Below are 19851 nucleotides of genomic sequence, written 5' to 3' on the forward strand. Positions count from 1 at the left end.
AGCAAAAATTGTGTGGGTTTTGAAGCAAAAGATACATAAGATAAGACTTGAGGACCTAAATATATACATTGAGAGACATTTAAGATAAATAGGGGAAATAAAAGATAAAAAAAACTACGAAGAAGCAAATGTCTGTGTGCAAGTCAGAAAGCTAGGAGGGGGTTTCTTCTCCACCATGACTGAAGAAGCTGTAAATAAGCCTAGGAAAATATATATAATAAAGAATTAATAGACCTGATAGGGATACGGATAGGATGTATTGGAGAAATGCTTGGGTTAGTGTTAAGGTGAAGTAACTAGTGAAGATGGGGGATTTGGGAGAGTAGTGGATTGGGATTCTGGAACAAAATGATCAGTCTAATACTGTGGTTGAGGAGCAGGGGAAGAAGGAAGTATTGGGAAGTTTTTATATTTCTGTCACAGCTCCATTTAAAGAAGTTGCTTGGTTCAGTGCATGCCATCAGCTGTTTGTTGGACTCAGTTCTATCCTATTTGGTGATGGTTGTTCAGATGCGATTTAGATCCAATTATAGGGGCTTGTAATTCTTTTCTGGAGCAGTGTTGTCTCCTAAATTGCCTACAGCAGAGGTCCTCAACATGTGGTACGCTTAACCCCAGGGGGTATGTTCACCATTGTCAGGGGGTACATTGTACATTGAGGTGCTGGAAGTCTCCCACCCTCCTTCTGCCATCGCATATCTCCCTTTTGCCACCATTGTTTTCTCTCCCCCACCCTCCCAATCTAGCAGCAGCAGCTCACTGTGGTTTTAACTTCTACTAGTGTTAGTTTAGCAGTTCCCTCAGGCAGCCTAGGGGCCTTTGATAGGCTGCCCACCTTTGTTGATGCAATTTCCTTTTCCCTCAGAGGTAGTTGGCCTAGCAAAGGCCCCGAGACTGCATAATTAAATTGCTCTCCAGGCCTTGACCCAACTCTTAAGGCCTGCTGTTACAAAAGATACCTGAACAGAACACTTGCCTTCCAAGCAGGTCATCTAAATGATTGGCTGAGCAATATTATCACGCGCTCCTCATCCTACCTAAACTTCAGAAAATTATTAAAAACTAACCTATTTAACCAATTTGTAACCTAAGACTTCTTACCCGACCCTTGTTCCCCAAGATCTCTTTTGTCATACCTCTGCTTCCTGCTCATCTTACATTTGACTCCTTATATTGTACCTGTTTCCTGCTTACATATATTATTGTATCTGTACTCGCTGACTGTACCCATTTGCTGATTGTCCAGCCCTTCTTTGTTGTAAACCTCCTCGAACTACTACGGCTTTGGCAGTATATAAGAAATAAAATTATTATTAATCTCCCTCCCAACCCCAAGATCCCCCCTCCTCCCCGACCTACCAAGGTACCTGGTGGTCCAGTGGGAGTCTTTGTGGCAAGAGCATGGCTGCATTCTAAAATAGCTGCCGTGACCTCACAACATTTACTGTAGAACCATGAGCTTCTGTAAGAGGTCACGGCAGCCATTTTAGAAAGCAGGCACGAGGAGACAGGAGCGAGAGAGCCATGCTCCTGCCACAAAGACTCCCGCTGGACCACCAGGTAATTCGGTAGGCCCAGGGAGGGGGAAATCATGGGATTGGAAGGGAGATTAAAAGGTTGGGGCCTGGAGAGGGGAGAGAACATTGGCTATAGGTTGGGAGAGGGAGGGAGGGATGAGATGTGCAGAGACCTGCAAAGGGTTAGAGGCATGAGAGATGTCAGACCAATGGATGGGGGAGGGAAGGAGAGAGAGATGCCAGATCAGGGAATTGAAGGGAAGGAGGGGAGAGTGAGATGCCAGACTGTGGGATGGAAAGGAGAGAGATGCCAGACGATGGGAAGGAAGGAAAGGAAGGAGAGAGATATCAGACCACTGGGAGGAGGGAAGGAAGGAGAGAGATGGAATACTGGGGGGGAGGGATAGAGAGAGATATCGGACTACTGGGGGGAGAGATATCAGACTACTGGGGGAAGGGAGGGAGGGAGGGAAGGAAGGAGAGAGATGTCAGACCATGGAAATGGGGAGGGAAGGAGAGAGAAATGCCAGACCATGGGAGAGGAGAGAGATAGGAAGGGAAGGTAAGACATGGAAAAGTAGATTTTGAGAAGAAAGCAGAAAAAGTTGAATGTTAAAAGTTAATGCCAACAAACTTTCTCTTCTCTGCCAGAAAATGAAGAGAGAAAAACAGTCAATGGATAAGAATGCCCTGGAAACACAGTTAAGAGCACAGACAGAAAGAAGTGCAACCAAAGGCTGGGAAAAGATGATTAGAAAAATAAAATCACTTGACAACAAAGTTGGGAAAACAATTTTATTTTCAATTTAGTGATCGAAATGTGTCAGTTTTGAGAATTTATATCTGTTGCCTATATTTTGCACTATATTTGTCTATTTTTCTGTAGCTGTTACTGAGGTGACATTGCATATTTTAAGAACATAAGAATTGCCATCTCCGGATCAGACCTTAGGTCCATCAAGTCTGGAGATCCGCACACACGGAGGCCCCGCCAGGAGTACCCTGGCATAATTTTGGTTCCCATATCACTCTATGCTTCTCATAGGGAGATGTGCATCCAGCTTACCCATACCCGTATCACTCTATGCCACTCTTAAGGAGATGTGCATCTAGTTTACCCTTAAATCCTAGAACCGTGGATTCCTCAATTACTTTCTCTGGGAGAGCATTCCAGGTGTCCATCACTCGCTGCGTGAAACAGAACTTCCTGATATTTGTCCTAGACTTGTCCCCCCTCAGCTTCAGTCTGTATCCTCTTGTCCATGTCACATTGGACATTGTAAATAACTGTTTTTCCTGCTCTATTTTGTCGATCCTTTCAGTATTTTGAAAGTCTCGATCAGATCTCCTCACAGTCTCCTCTTCCCAAGGGAGAACAACCCCAGTCTCCTAAGTCGTTCCTCATAATCCAGGTTCTCCATACCTTTCACTAGCTTCGTTGCTCGTATCTGCACCCTCTTCAGCAGTTTTATATCCTTCTTTAGGTATGGAGACCAATGCTGGACACAGTATTCCAAGTGTGGTCTGACCATGGCTCTGTAGAGTGGCATTATAACTTTCTCCGATCTACTCATGATTCCCTTCTTTATCATGCCCAGCATTCTATTTGCTTTCTTCGCCGCTGCCACACATTGCACCAACAGTTTCAGGGTCCTATCTATCAGTACACCCAGGTCCTTTTCCTGTTCGGTCTTTCCCAGAGTTGCACCTGACACACTGTACTTGTGTTCCTTATTCTTTTTGCCTAAGTGCATCACTTTGCATTTTTCCACATTAAACTTCATCTACCATTTCTCTACCCATTTCTCCAGCCGACTCAGGTCACTCTGGAGTTCCTCGCTGTCCTTCAGCGATCTGGTTGCCTGGCATAGCTTTGTGTCATCTGCAAACTTGATAATCTCACTGGATGTTCTTCTTCTAGGTTATTGATGAAAATATTAAATAAGATGGGCCCAAGTACCGAGCCCTGGGGTACACTGCTAGTCACTTTCTCCCAGTCTGAGAACTTCCCATTTATGCCCACTCTCTGTTTTCTGTTCTCCAGCCATTTGCCTATCCATCTTAGTATATCTCCCTCTATTCCATGGCCTTGTAGTATCCTGAGAAGTCTTACATGTGGAACCTTGTCGAATGCTTTCTGGAAGTCCAAGTATATAATATCCACCGGTTCTCCACCATCAATTTGTTTGTTCACTAACTCAAAAAATTAAAGTAGGTTCGTCAAACATGATTTCCCTTTCCTGAATCCATGTTGGCTGGCTCTCATTAGGTCGTGCGTGTCTAAGTGCCGGACTATGCTATCTTTGATCAGCGCCTCAACCATCTTTCCAGGGACAGACATGAGACTCACAGGTCTGTAGTTGCCTGGCACTCCTCTCAATCCTTTTTTAAATATCAGTGTGACGTTCGCGATCTTCCAGTCATCCGGTATCTGTCCTGTTCTAATTGACAGGTTGGCAAGTTTTTGCAATAGTTCTCCAATTTTGAACTTTCAGTTCTTTTAAGACTCTCGGGTGAATTCCGTCCGCTCCAGGAGATTTATCACTTTTAAGTTTGTCAATCTGGTGGTAAATCTGGTCCAAGTCCACTTCTACTGTGGTGAGGCTGTCCTCTACGATCCCCTTGAACACTTTCACTGTTTCAGGTATTGTAGCGGTGTCCTCCTTTGTAAAAACAGACGCAAAGAAGGAATTCAATCTGTCTGCAATTTGTTTGTCATCCTTGATGCACCCTTTTCCTCCCAGGTCGTCCAGCGGTCCCACCGCCTCTTTTGTGGGTTTTTTCCCTTTTACGTATCTAAAGAAGGGCTTGAAATTTTTGACCTCTTGAGCTATTTTCTCTTCGTAGTTCTTTTTGGCAACCCTCACCGCCCTATGACATTTCTTCTAATCGTCTCTGTGTTTGTTCCAAGCTTCGGATGTTTTTGTGCATTTCCACGTTTTAAAGAAGTCTTCCTTTTCTTTTATGGCTTCCTTCACCTCTTTGGTAAGCCACTCTTGTTTGCCCTTAGTTTTCTTTACTTTGGATATCCGCGGAATGTAGAGGTTTTGCGCTTCTGTGATAGTATTTTTCAGTAGGGACCATGCCTGTTCTACTGTTTTGACTTTGCCCATCCTTTTCTTGATCCGTTGTTTCACCATGGCTCTCATACTATCGTATCTTCCCTTTTTAAAGTTTAAAGTCGTGGTTGAGGTTTTGGTACCTTTCCCCTTCCCGACATCAAGTTTGAAGTTGATCATGTTATGGTCGCTCATCCCCAGTGGGACCGTGACCTCTATGAAAAAACAGAATATAAATGATAATTAACATTTTCTCTCCATATAGAGTGCATTGTGTAGTTTAATTTTGTGGTTACCATTATGTATTGTTAATAAGATTATTTTGTGTGTATTTGAAAATTGAATGGAAGAAATTGCATTACAATTAGTACTATTATTATGGGGGTCAGGAGTGGAGTTGTGCAGGTCTGGGACAGAGCTTGAGTGGGGGTACTTGGCTTGAAGAAGTTGAGAAACACTGGCTTAAGGAGAGTTTACGAGTGCACCGGTTTGCAAGTGTTTTGCAAGACGAGCAAAACATTCACAAAATTGGCACCTCGGAAACTGAGCTTGACTCGATTTATGAGCGCCCCCTCCCAGCCGTGATCTGGCATCCCCCACCCACCCACTCAAACACATTGGCTTACCCCCATCTGGCACCAGCACCAACACACAGGACATGCCGATGCCCGAAGATCTGCTCTCTTCACTAATGCACAGGACATGCTGGTGCCTGAAGATCAGCTCTCTTCCTTGTGCTGGGCCTTGAGCATCTGCGCATGTTCAAGGCCTTCTAGTTCTCATTCTCCGGAGAGAACGATAACTAGAAGGCCTTGAGCATGTGCAGATGCTCAAGGCCCAACACAAGGAAGAGAGCAGATCTACGGGCTCTGGCACCAGCATGTCCTGTGCGTTGGTGCTGGTGCTGGTGCCAGATGGGGATAAGACAATGTGTTTGGGTGGGTGGGTGAGTAGGGGATGCCAGATCACGGCAGGGGGATGACGGATCGTGGGGGGGGGTGAGAAGCAGCGCCGGTGTCCTCGGGGGGGGGGAGTAAGCTACAGCAGCGCCACTGGTCTTGGGGGGTGGGGGTGGGTGGGTGGGAACATATCAAGCGAGTTTCCCTTAGTTTCTATGGGGAAACTCGCTTTGATATACGAGTACTTTGGCTTACGAGCATGCTTCTGGAACAAATTATGCTCATAAACCAAGTTTCCACTGTATTTATAATTTCAAATTAGTAAAGCCTTTACAAAGTCAAACAAAAAGCAGAACTTGTCAAACATAAACAATACAAACATAGCAACATTCATAAGTGGCTTTGATTTTAAATATCACATGCAACATCCCTATCCCCTGCTCCCATCCCCTCCCCTTATGTGATGCCCACCACATCTAAAGAGATAATTCCCTCCATAGATGAAGCATTACAGATTAAGCTATTCTATCATCAATGTCCAAGAGAAGGTTTCAAGGATTCTCTTTCCATTTGGAACATGGAACATTTATCTTAGATATCCCACACTTATGAAACATGGAAAACATTGCATGATGCAGCACATTCAATTTAGAAATAAGATACACATAGTCCACCTTTACCTTCATTTTCACCACTGAATGCACCTCTGGTTGTTTCCATGCCTCCACCAAGGCTAGGAAACTGGTTGTAAAAACACGCATGCACATTAAGTGTTCCATGCATTGAGGAACAGTAATTCCCATAATTTCTACAATCATTCCCAATATCTTTCCACAAAACATTTGCATCTTAGGGCTTTGTTTGTTTGTTTGTTTATTTATCTCTCACCCTTATCCAGGGCGAGTAACACTTTTACATACAAAATAATACATTACATTTAACATACAGATCACATCAACACAACCATCACTCTAACCAAAATACACATATACAAAATACAAGTAACATACAAATTGCTTCAACAGCAAGCATCAGAATATAAAATTGCCTATGATATACAAGTCGCTGCCATGACGAGTATCATTAAAACCAATAAAACAAAACAGACCATGGAATGCATCAGTGACCCGCACTCTGCACTTGACAGTCACCCGCATTCTGCACTTGACAGTCACTACTACTACTCCCTCGAGCACTCTCATACCCCATATTTCATCATACAGAACAAGTGTCTTTTCAATGCTTTCTTAAAGTTCTGTAAATTCTGCTTATGGTGGATATATTCTGGAAGGTTGTTCTATTCCCTGGGGCCAATACAATGAAAAACACTATTCCTGGATGTTGAAAGCCTCAAGTCCTGCACAGATAGGACAGACAAGTCAAAATGCTAAATAGACTGAAGCAAGCGAGCCGACTCATGTGGCAAGATACTCTGGACCAGATGTTTGGGAGTTTCTGAAGGCACATGAAGATATTTATCAGTAACTTGTGATGTTACCTTCAACCAATATAACTTTATTAAAAAATCTGTCACATGTTCACGTCTACCCAGTTTAAGCAACGATCTTACCATCGAATTCTGGGCCACCTGTAACACACACAAAACTGACTCAGGTACTCCCAAGAACACCATACTACAGTAGTCAAAACCAGATAATACCATCGACTGCAACACAATCCTAAACATTGGAGCCGCCAAATAAGGCTCGAATACATTCACTAACCGAAGATGGAAATAAACCTTCCGAACTACTGCTAACACATACCCTCATGGTAAACCATCTTCTCTACTTCTCTTACTTCTTAGCAGGTATCCTCAAAAATTCATAACATACAGTTGAGGGGACTAACATTGATGACTGAAGAGCTAAGTTATGAGACTAAATTATGAATTTATATATTGAAATTAACTTATGAAATTAAGCTTATTGAATTATTTAAAGTACTTCTGATAAGAATTAACATAAAATGAGGATTTAGAGAAGTTGTGCCCTATGGGAAGAATGAGGAATTAAACCCTAATGAGCTATGCTGCTCAGAGGGTGGTCTGACATCCCATTGGCATTTATATGAAATCATTTTGTCTATAACTGGACTATATGTTATGAATTTCTCTCATGGTAAGACCAGGCTCCACAAGCACACCGAGATACTTCACCTCCCATCTCACCAACACTCTCTCCCCCCAGTATCTCAACTGCCTCCTGGACATTAGAGCCTAGAGTCCTCGCAACACACAACACGTGTCTTCTGAATGCTTAACTTCAACCTATTATGGTCCATCCAGTGTTTTATCACTCCCACTACTGACTGTAAGCGTGACAATGCCTCATCAAAATCCCCATCAAAGGGGAAAAAATATTGGATATCATCTGCATACAGTTGGTAGGATACACCGAGGTCCAAGAGCAGTTTACACAGTGGTACAAGATATAGATTGAATAGAGCCGCAGAAAGGGCTGATCCCTGGAGGACTCCCTATCTTAACCTCCCTACAACTCGACAGTTGCCTCCCATCAAAACTTCCTGCTGTCTCCCTTGCAGAAATGATTCAAACTAGGCTACAACTGACCCACGAATCCCACAACCCATCAGTCTGTTTAACAAAAACGCTGCTGAAATATCCAGAAACACCACCAAGAATTGTTTTCCCTCATCCAAACCCACTCTCAATTTATCAAGCATGGACACCAACAAAGTCTCTATACTATGGTATTTTCTGAAGGCGTACTGATAATCATCCAAGATACTATGAACCTGCAAAAACTGACCAAGTTGGAAGTACACCACCTTTTCCATTATTTTTGCTACCACCGGTAATGACACTACTGGGCAGCAATTACTCAATTCTCTGGATCCTACTTTCTGGTCCTTCATCAGTGGTTTAATCATCGAAATTTTCAATAAATCCAGAATATCACCCTTCTCCAAAATTACATTGATGGCCCTCGTATGTACTAGAACCACCTTCCGTGCCTTTGCAACCAAATATATCCTCTTCCCCACACCCTCACCAGCACACATCTCGTAATGTTCCATATATTTTGTGTATTCGCAAAGAGGTGAAGTACCATTGATACAACATCTTGCAACCATTTTCCACCATGTTATGCATTATGGATACGTGCAACAGCTGTTGGAATATCCTCCCTCACTCTTTCTCCTTGTTTGTGTACTCAATTCTTCTTCCTATGTGGCTATATGCTTAATTGGTTCAATCCCCTGAGTAAGTAGGATAATAATAACAGTTTATATACCGTAGGACTGTGAAGTTCTATGCAGTTCACAATGATTAGAAATGTTACAGATTGAATGGAATAAACAAAGTACAGATTTAGTGATTGTTAGTTCTAGCGATCGTTTGTTGAGGACTAAGATTGTATAGGTTGGTTTCCTAAGTATTTCAGGAACAGATGTGTTTTCAGGCGTTTCCTGAATTCCCCATAGGTAGTAGACACAAGCAATTGTTCAAGGTCTTTACCCCATAATGCTGCTAGATGTGCGAAAAGATGTTGGTGATGACTTTTAAATTTACAACCTCTAACCGGTGGAGAAACAAAGGTCGGGTGTGAGCTTTGTTTGTGTCTGTTGGTTGTGAAAGAGAAGAGGTCTGTTATGTATTTAGGGGCTAAGCCATAAAGTACCTTGAAGCAAAAACAACCAAACTTGAATTTCACACGTGCCTCCATTGGCAGCCAGTGTAAAAGTCAATAGGAAGGTGTCACATGATCAAACTTCTTCAGTCCACAAAGTCCCTGTGTTCAATACCATACTCCTCCTGAAGGTCAGTGAAGGTGCTATTTGTCTCTCATTCAATAAATCACCTAAGGTGTTCATTCACCTAATTGCCTACAGGAGTTGATTACTAAACCAGTTCTAAGGCACTTATTAGATAGCTCTGCTCTGTTTGTGTTGTCATCCCATATCAAATCTTCCCTTTTTAGCTAAAATTATTAAGAAGGAAATGGTCACTTAGTTTGTTGAATATCTTGAGAGCATGAATAGATTTGATCATGGGTAAGTGGGCTTTAGAATGGAATCAGGAACAAAATCTGTGCTGGTCAAAGACAAGGTATATGTTAGCAAAAATAAAGCAATTATGTTAATTGTACAGTATTTGGCTTGTTAAATGCATTTAACATTGGTTAGCCATAGCATGGGAGCCAACTTTTCAAAATAATTGGGGGTGCTAAATAGAAATTACCTCTCACTGGATACAGTCAAAGAGTTTGTTGTCTCCTTTGTCACTGTTGCTTTTGAATACCTTTCAGCAATGGTTAGGTTCTCAGAAGTATCAGAATCAGCCCAACTGTGACTGGACTCAGTTGGGCTCTATACAGTATAATTTTACTTTGGGCCTTGATAAGATAATTTCTAGAAATTGATTTACTCTGGTTTTGCTATTACAAAGGATGTGGAAATTTATGCAATCAAAAAGTAGGGAATTACAGGTCTGACTTCTGTGGTAAGCAAATTAATGGAAACACTTTTAAAACAGAGAATGGTCAAGTTTCTGGAATCCTGTGGATTACAGGACTGGAGGCAACATGGATTCACTAGAGGTAGGTCTTGTCAGATAAATCTGATCAATTTATTTGACTGGGTGACCAGATAATTGGATAGAGGGAGTGTGCTAGATATGGTGTATTTAGATTTTAGCAAAGCCTTTTACAGTGTTCCACACAGATGTCTAATAAATAAACTGAATGCCCTCGGGATGGGTCCCAAAGTGACGGGCTGGGTTAAGAACTGGTTGAGTGGAAGGCGACAGAGGGTAGTGATCAATGGAGATCGCTCTGAGGGAAAGGATGTTACCAGTGGTGTGCCTCAAGGTTCTGTTCTTTTTAACATCTTTATAAATGAAATTGTTGAAGAGTTGTTGGGTAAGATTTGTTGCTTTGCAGATGATACCAAAATCTGCAATAGAGTAGACATGCCAGATGGTGTGAATAACATGAAGAAAGATCTGGCGAAACTTGAAGAATGGACTGAAATTTGGCAGCTAAAATTTAATGCTGAGATATGCAGTCATGCATTTGGGCTGCAAAAACCCGAGGGACCGGTACAGTTTTAGGGGCTGAAGAACTTATGTGCACGACAGAAATGCAGGATTTGGGTGTGATTGTATATGATGATCTTAAGGTGGCCAAACAGGTTGAAAAGGTGACGGCGAAAGCTATAAGGATGCTAGGTTGCATAGGGAGAGGTATGGCTAGTAGGAAAAAGGAGGTATTGATGCCCCTGTATAAGACTTTGGTGAGACCTCATTTAGAATAATTCTGGAGGCCGCACCTTCAAAAAGATATAAAAAGGATGGATTCGGTCCAGAGGAAGGCTACTAAAATGGTATGTGATCTTCATCATAAGGTATACAGTGGTGCCTCACACAACGAACTTAATCCGTTCCAGGAGCAAGTTTGTTATGTGAAACGTTCGTTGTGTGAAACGCGTTTTCCCATAACAATACATGTTAAAAAAAATAATTCGTTCTGTAGCATAAAATATGCTAAGATGACATAAAAAAAGATAAATTTTTGGTTATTATTTTTATTTAGATACATCTAAAAACATAATTGTTTTTTTAAAACAACACACATTTTTTAAATTTAAAGACAGACTAAGTAGAGTCTAATTTTACAGTGAGAGGGCAGAGTCTCAGCGGCAAAAACTGGGACTTAACTGTTCATTTTTTTTTTTTTTTCTACCGTGTTTCCCCGATGATAAGGCAGGGCCATCAAATAAGACAGCCCCCCCTTTTTAGAAAAAAATGTAAAATAAGGCACCCCCCCGCAAATAAGCCACCCACCGATACCTGCGCTTACCCGAATCGGGTGGTACGGTGGGTGACTCCGTGTGGTCCCTGGCACCCCCGACACGATCGGGGCAAGAGGGAGCTCAAGCCCTCTTGCCCCCCCCGACTCCCCGACACGATCGGGGCAAGAGGGAGCTCAAGCCCTCTTGCCCCCCCCCCGACTCCCCGACACGATCGGGGCAAGAGGGAGCTCAAGCCCTCTTGCCCCCCCGACTCCCCGACACGATCGGGGCAAGAGGGAGCTCAAGCCCTCTTGCCCCCCGACTCCCCGACACGATCGGGGCAAAAGGGAGCTCAAGCCCTCTTGCCCCCCCCGACTCCCCGACACGATCGGGGCAAAAGGGAGCCCAAGCCCTCTTGCCCCGCCGATTCCCCAACTCCCCGACAATATCGGGCCAGGAGGGAGCCCAAGTCCTCCTGGCCACGGCGACCCCCTAACCCCACCCTGCACTACATTCCGGGCAGGAGGGATCCCAGGCCCTCCTGCCCTCGACGCAAACCCCCCCTCCCCCCAACGACCGCCCCCCCCCCCCAAGAACCTCCGACCGCCCCCCCAGCCGACCCGCGCCCCCCCTGGCCGACCCCCACGACACCCCCAACCCCCTTCCCCGTACCTTTCTGTAGTTGGCCGGACAGACGGGAGCCAAACCCGCCTGTCCGGCAGGCAGCCATCGACGGAATGAGGCCTAGAGTATGTTAATCAGTGAAACTCAATCCTTTAATGAATAATAAAGCTGCTTCTGTTGTTTGAAATGAATTAGAAGCAAAGGTTTAAACATATAGAACATATATTTTTCCAAAAGAATTCTGGGATAAATTAGTTTAGCAAGAACACCACCTCCTTTTCTACTTATATGTCTATATATTTTAATTTATTGTTTATTAGGATTTACTGTACTGCTCTTTTGAAAAACAAGTCAGAACGTTTTACATAACCAGCTAAAAAACAATGATTAAAGTAGGAAAATAACACCATTAAAATCATATCAGAGAATCAATCATAACATGCAACACATTTTGCATAATGGTCTCAGTGGCTCCCCACCCCCTGCTCAAAGACCCCCACCCAGGGAAAAAGAGTACTTTATTAATAAACATCAAATGCAAGGTAAGTTTTTAACTCTGAATGGATTCTACATTTCCTCCCTGTCAAAAAAGGAAAGGATAAAATTATCTCTCTTTTTGTTTACATTTCTGCTTTCTTTAATCTTTCCCTTCCAGATCTTGGAATGGAACTTGGTGGGCCAACTCCTGGATAGCTCTGCCATGCTAGATGTACAACTTAGAGAAAGCGTGGAATCTAGCCAAGAAAAGTAAGAATTCTCATATATGTAAACAGATTAAAGAATCCATTATAGAAAGGACTCCTGATGTACCACAGTGATCAAGGAATCTGTTAATAAAAGGAATTCTGACATACTGTAAAAAGTAGAGGATCTGCTAATGAAAGGGAATCATCCAATTATTCAGATTTTTTATTGGATTATTTGTCCTATTTCTTATCGTTGCATCTGATTCCTGTATGTTGCCACATGACAACATATAGGAATTGCAAAACTTTTCTAAAAATGCCCTCTTGTTGCAGAGGGTCCTTTAAAAAAAAAGAGATCTTCTTCCACCTCGATATGGCCCGTGACATATTTGAACGTCTCGATCATGTCTCCCCTCTCTCTGCGTTCCTCGAGTGAGTATAGCTGCAACTTACCCAGTCATTCCTCATACAGGAGATCCTTGAGTCCTGAGACCTTCCTGGTGTCCATTCGCTGAACCAACTCAACTCTCAGCATGTCTTTTTGATAATGTGGCCTCCAGAATTGTACACAATATTCCAGATGGGGTCTCACCATGGATCTGTACAACGGCATTATGACCTCGGGCTTACGGCTGACGAAGCTTCTACAGATACAACTCATGATTTGTCTGGCCTTGGATGAAGCTTTCTCCACTTATTTGGCAATCTTCATGTCTTCGCTAATGATCACCCCCAAGTCACGTTCTGCTACAGTCCTTGCTAGGATCTCACCATTTAGGGTGTAAGTCCTGGATAGATTTTTGCCGCCAAGGTGCATGACCTTGCAGTTTTTGGTATTGAAACTTAGTTGCCAAGTCTTTGACCAATGCTCCCGCAGGAGTAGGTCCTGTGTCATACTGTTGATCATTGAGGTTTTGTCGGGCATTGTACTTTTGCCTATATGTTGCATAGTTTGGCGTCATCGGCGAATAATGTAATTTTACCTCAAAGCCCTTTAGCCAAGTCTCTTACGAAGATGTTAAATAGAATCGGGCCCAAGACCGAGCCCTGCGGTACTCCGCTGATCACCTCCGTCATATCGGAGAGGGTACCGTTTACAGAATTGCACCTAAACCTGCCTAAAAAAAGAACACAATTCTCAAACTGACGTCCATGCAGGAGGGATGCCCAGTCCTTCCTGCCAGAACCCCCCCCACCATCCCTAACGATCGCAGCAGAAGGGATGCCCAATCGCTCTTGCTGGAACCCCCCACCCCATTGCCAGACAGCTCAGCCCCCCCTCCCGAAAACCTGAAGTTATACTGCCGTTATACAGATCCATGGTGAGACTGTGTTCAGTTTGGAGGCCACATTATCAAAAGGATGTGAAGAGAATGGAGTCGATTCAGCAGATGGCCACCAGGATGGTCTCAGGACTTAAAGATCTCTCATATGAGGAACGTCTGAGCAGAGGCGCTTATATTCTCTCGAGGAGCGCAGAGAAAGGGTGGACATGATAGAAACATTTAAATACATCACGGGTCGCATTGAAGTGGAGGAAGAAATCTTTTTTCTTACCGGACCGACAGCGACAAGAGGGCATCCGCTAAAGCTCAGAGGGGGAAGATTTTATAGGGACACCAGGAAATACTTCTTCACCGAAAGGGTAATTGATCAACGGAATGGTCTTCCACGACAGGTAGTCGAGGCCAGTAATACACTCGACTTCAAGGGACGATGGGACAGACAGGTGGGGTCGCTCAAGAGGAATGCTTAATAGATGGATTCTCAAGGGAGGGAGGGATGCTTAATAGATGGATTCTCGAGGCAGGGAGGGTTCTTGAGTGGGCAGACTTGTTGGGCCGTCGGCCCTTTTCTGCTGTCATGCTCTATGTTTCTATGGCCTCTAAACTTATCACGCCATGGAGATCCCTTTCCATGATAAGCTCAGCAGCCGCATCTACTTACAATGTAGGCCAGCATTTTGCTGGCCTACATTTTACGTGTCTCCCACTGGCTTAGAGAGACATGTACGGCCGCCTAGGTCCGCCTAAGGGCATTCCGGGCCAAACCATGCCCACACCTAGCTTTAGGTGAACTTAGACGGGCTTGCATGCCTCCCTAGGCTCCCAGCGGCATCTCCAATGTAGGTGGCCTGCCTCGGGAGGTTTTTTTTAAAAATGTGTATCCCGATTGGCTGGTTAGACAGCGATAGGATGCCTACTGCCACCTACAATTGGGATGCCGTTTATAGAATTTGCCCCTTAGTGCCCTGGGCCATGGTAGAAACCTCTACCGTGACTTAGTAAAAGAGGGCCTTAATATATTTGTATTTCCATCTTTATATGTATAGGAGTGAAAACACTAAACTATCCTAGATGCGTATGGTGGTTTTAAATAAACACACAACAAAAGAATCCCACCAAAATTGACCTGTGTTATTATGTTATATTTTTCTGAAGAGGGTAAGAAAAGCTTCAGACTTGAAATACCCCACCTCACTCAGTAAAGCACCATATTATGTGAAATAGATCAACTCTAGCTTTAATTATTGGCATAAAAAACTCCCCCTCCACAAAATAATTTTCTCATAAAGTTAAAATTTGCAGTATTCATTCATCTATAATCCATCTTTATGTTCATACTCAAATATTTTCTCTTTGGTTTTCTTTTTCTATAAATGTATTATTATATTTTTCTATCATAACACACAGTTGCCTGCCAGCGGTAGAAAAAATTATTTTAAGTTCATCAACAAACTTTTTAGTTCAATCAAAAAAGGTACCTATCTCAATAAAAATTGAGGTCTTCAGATCACTCCTTTTGTACCAATCCTTCTATTCCACTAGGTCCATATAATCACCCAGCTGATAAGAGACAATGATCTGTTTATTCAGCGTGCTGACAAGGGTGGTGTAATCGTATTACTTGATCAAGATTAAATTATGTTGAAGAGGAAAGACACCAGCTTTCCACTGGAGAATATGAGAAATTGGATATGGATCCAACTGTTAGATTGCAAAAATTGGTGCAAACAGATCATTGTCTCTTATCAGCTGGGTGATTATATGGATCTAGTGGAATAGAAGGATTGGTTCAAAAGGAGTGGTCTAAAGACTTAAATTTTTATTGAGATAAGTACCTTTTTGATTCTACTAAAAGTTTGTTACTGAACTTGAAAGAAAGAAATATTTCTACTGCTGGCAATGTGACTCTGTATGTTAAGATGGAAAAAACAATAATACATTTTGAGAAAATAAAGATATGAACATAAATATGGATTTTAGATGATTGAATACATTTAACTTTAAGAGAAAATAATCTTGTGGTGGAGGAGGTTTTTATGCCATTGATTAAAGCTAATATGGCGTTTCACTGAATGAGGTGGAGTACTCCAAGTCTGAAGCTTTTCCTGCCCTCTTCAGAAAAATATAACATAATAACACAGGTATATTTTGGTGGGATTCTTTTGTTTGGGCATAATTATATGTAGCAATGTAGTTTTTGTCTAAACAATTATTACTCCTATGACTACTTATCATTTCTATAGTGCTACTAGACAAATGCATGAAAAATTAATTATCAGCAGGAGAAGGATGTAATTACTGTATTTTTCGCTGTATAAGACGCACCTGACCATAAGACTTACCTACTTGTAGAGGAGGATAAACCAAGAAAAAAAATTCTGAACCAAATGGTGTACCACTGCCCTGCCCTGTACCCTGTTCCTCCTTTGGTGGTCTAGTGGTAGGCCAGGACAGGGCCCCATACCTTTTTTTAATTTCCACAAAGTCAACCCTCCTAAAACACACTCCCACAATCAAACAGCACCCCCAAATACCCACACTGCTCAACAGCCATCCTAATGTACTATTAAACAGAAAGTGACACCACTCATTCTAAAGAAAGAATGAAAGAATAATCACGAATACCGCCAGGTCCCAAAGCAGAGTCTAGCAAGGAAGGAGAAAATAGGAAAGCAGATAGCAACACTACTTCTGTTGTGGGCCCAAAACACAAGCTCAACAGCCATATAACCATCCCCCTGTCGATTTGGCTTTAAATATACACTAGGGCTATCAGTGTGGGAGGAAACAGTAATAGAAACATAGAAACATAGAAGATGACAGCAGAAAAGGGCTACAGCCCATCAAGCCTGCCCACTATGCTTACCCACCCCCTGTCTATGTCCTAATGACCCAATTTCCTTATCTTGACCCTTGTAGGGATCCCACATGATATGGCACAGATATGGCATCTCTATCGAGCTGTCAAAAGCAAGCCGCAGGCACAGCCACACGACATACACTCTCCCAAAATCAATCATAGTGGCGAGGCAGGGTGGGTGGGGCCGACTCAGCAGGCTCCTATGAGGTGCTACCGGGCACCGGGGGGGTTAATGCGCTGCTCCGGGCTCCAGTCAGGGATTTTTATGCTCAGAGGCTCAGGACTCTTCTCTGGAAGCTTCACGTTCGGCATCTCAGGTTCCAGCTGCAGGCTTCTCTCAGGGAGCTTCTCCGCTCCCTCTGATCTCAGGAGCTGGGCAGCAGCTGCCCTGGGCTGAGAAGGGAAGTGGACAGTGAAGGGCGGTTGGGAATGATCTCCAGCACCACCAGTTAAATCCAGCACCTCGCCGTCATCGTCATGCTCCCAGAAGCGCAGCTTGTCTTTCTCCTCATCCTCCCTCAAAGTAGAGCAGTTCCTTGCACATTTTGTATTGTTTAAGCAGAGTTGTCTTCACCACATAATTGTGTATTTTTATGATGATTGCTCTCGGCCGCTGCTTGTCTTCCATCCGCCTGCCCAGTCTCTGAGCGTGCTCCAAATGGACATGGCCAGCGGGCAACAGCAGCTCTGCCTGCAACCAAGTCTCTAACATGGACAAGAGACGTGCATCAGATAGTGTTTCGGGGAGGCCGATAAGACGAAGGTTGTCCCTCCGGGGGGGGTTGTTATATTTTCTCCATAAGACGCACTCTTATTTCCACCCACTTTTTTTGGGGGAAAAAAGTGCTTATGATGCAAAAAATACAGTATATCTTCTTTCCAAACAAACAATATTGAAAAAATTTATGAGATATTTAAGGGAATGAAACTGACAATATGCCCATCTCTCTGGGGGCAAAGTAACACTTCAAAAATTAGGATGGAACAAATTTGATGTGGAAGGAAAACTGGGGAAAAGGCTTATGCAGCCCCTTTTAGATGGGGTGTAGAAATCAGAATTGATACCATATAGTTTGGGATGTGTCTAAATTCCCATTGGTGTACCGGGGGGAGGGGGATCCATCCAGGTTGCAGCCCATAAGGGGGTGCTTCGAGCAAGAGCCTGCGTCATGGTCTGACTCCGGGAACTTCCGGCAGCGGTAGTGTTCACAAATTTACTGCTCTGCCAGCGCCGCCTTCCTCTGTGCTGGGTCATGCCTTAGTGGAAACAGGAAGTAGATGGGACCTGGTAGAGAGGAAGGCCCAAAGCAGGCAAGAGCAGCAAGTTGTGAAGACTGCTGCAGATGGGTGGTACAAAGAGAGAAAGAGGGAAGAAGGGAGAGAAGGGGGAGATAAATGCTGTATCCAATTGGGGAGAGAGGGAGAGAGAAGGAAGACTAGAGAAGGAAGATAAGAGGATAGGAAAGAAATTCCAGACCATGGGGAGAGGGAGGGACAGAAGGGAAGTAAGGAATGAAGATGCCAGAGCATGGATGGGGAGAGAGAGATGGAAGGAAAGGAGAGGAGAGAGATGCCATGTTTCTATGATGTAACCTGTCACTAAAACTACCCATTGTTACTGAAGACTGGAGGGAAGCCAGTTTAACGCTGATTTTCAAAGAGGTTTCTAGGAGTGATCCAGGAAATTACAGACCGGTAAGCCTGACTTTATTGCTTCACAAAATAGTGGAAATTATTATAAAGAATAAAATTATAGAACACATATACAAAACATGTTTAATGGGACAGTCAGTATGGGTTCAGCCAGGGGAAGTCTCGCCTCACCAATTTGCTTCATTTATATGAGGTGTGAATAAATATAAGCTAATTGATATAGTATATCTAGATTTTCAGAAAGCTTTCAACAAAGTTCCTTATGAGATACTCCTGAGAAAATTAAAGAGACATGAGATAGGAATCTGACCCAGTATGGTTATTCATATGTTCTAATATTCCTCCTGCCCTCCCGAGTCTACTTTAAATCTGTTCTCTTGGGCCCAGCAGCAGAAGTGATGTAGTGATACTCTCATGCTTCCTGCAGCCTTCTCTGGAGCTCTTCCGCTAATCCTTCTTGCCCCTGTGGTAACATGAAATTTCATTAGTGGGGACAGAATGGGTCAGAGCAGGCTACAGGCAGCATTTGAGTATCACTGCTGCTGCCAGGGACCAATCAATGACAGATTTAAGATAGATCTGGGGAGAGGAATGAAGAGAGAGGAAGCTGTCGAACTGCAGGTGAGGTTAGGAAAAAGGAAGGAAAGAGGGGGGAAATGCAGAATTAAAGAAGAGGAGTAGAAGGAGAGATACTGGACTGTGCCGGGTGGAGGGGGGTAGAGATGTGGACCTGGGGTGGATGGAAGGGATAAAGAGATGCTGAACAACTGGAGGGAAGGAAGAAAGAGGGAAAGATGTTGGACTCAGAGAGGTGGATGAAGGCAATGGACCTGGGGGGAGGGGAGAAAGATAAATAATGGACCTGGGGTGGAGGACAGAGGGGAGAGGAGAGGGAGATGTTAGACCTGGGGGGGAGCAGGAGGGAAGAAAGAGAGGGAGAGATAATGGGTCTAGGGCTAGAGGGGAGGGAGAGAAGAAGGAAGGGAAGAAAAGTGAGAAATGTTGATCCTGGTGGGTGGGGATGGGGGGAGAGAGAGAAGGTGATAATGGTCCTTTATTCCGGAGATTAATTGCGCTTAAAAATATTGATCAAAATGCTGCCCTAATTTAAGTGCATTTTTTCTGAGAAGAGTCCAAGGTCAAAAAAGGTTAAGAACCTCTTCTTTAGACACTTTCAGATACTTCAACTTCCAGATGTTTTGGGAGCGTGATCTCAGCTACAATGTTTCTGCTTTATTCTTAGGAGTTATGGTACAGCTACCATATGGCTTGCACCACTAGTCACAGATCCAAACAAACCCCTGAGCTATACTGATCTTCCATTAGTGAACAACTACCAGCAACCAGGTGTAAGTATGAAGAGATATTTAGAGGTCTGAGGTATGAATATCAGAAATACCATACTGGGACATACCAAAGGTCCATCAAACCCTACCTCTGATCTCTGGCTTTGGAGAATCTGGATCTATCGGAAGTACTCAGCTTTTTCAAATGAGAAGATCAATTTCCTGTT

At 43.5% G+C, this 19851-nt stretch overlaps 1 protein-coding gene across 10 annotated transcripts in view; it reads left to right on the forward strand.

Moving 5' to 3' along the window:
* The window catches only part of FER1L5 (fer-1 like family member 5), a 363329-nt gene that overhangs the window by 22238 nt on the left and 321240 nt on the right, over positions 1-19851 (forward strand). For all 10 annotated transcript variants that reach the window (XR_004539782.1, XM_033947691.1, XM_033947688.1 and 7 more), the window contains 2 exons: positions 12509-12600; positions 19582-19687. Coding sequence is in view for 9 of the 10 variants with exons in the window: in XM_033947691.1 (XP_033803582.1) it covers positions 12509-12600; positions 19582-19687 (198 nt within the window). In the remaining variant the exon portion in view is untranslated. The remainder of the gene's footprint in view (positions 1-12508; positions 12601-19581; positions 19688-19851) is intronic.

The sequence above is a fragment of the Geotrypetes seraphini genome, chromosome 6 (genome assembly GCF_902459505.1).
Source record: "Geotrypetes seraphini chromosome 6, aGeoSer1.1, whole genome shotgun sequence".
NCBI lineage: Eukaryota > Metazoa > Chordata > Amphibia > Gymnophiona > Dermophiidae > Geotrypetes > Geotrypetes seraphini.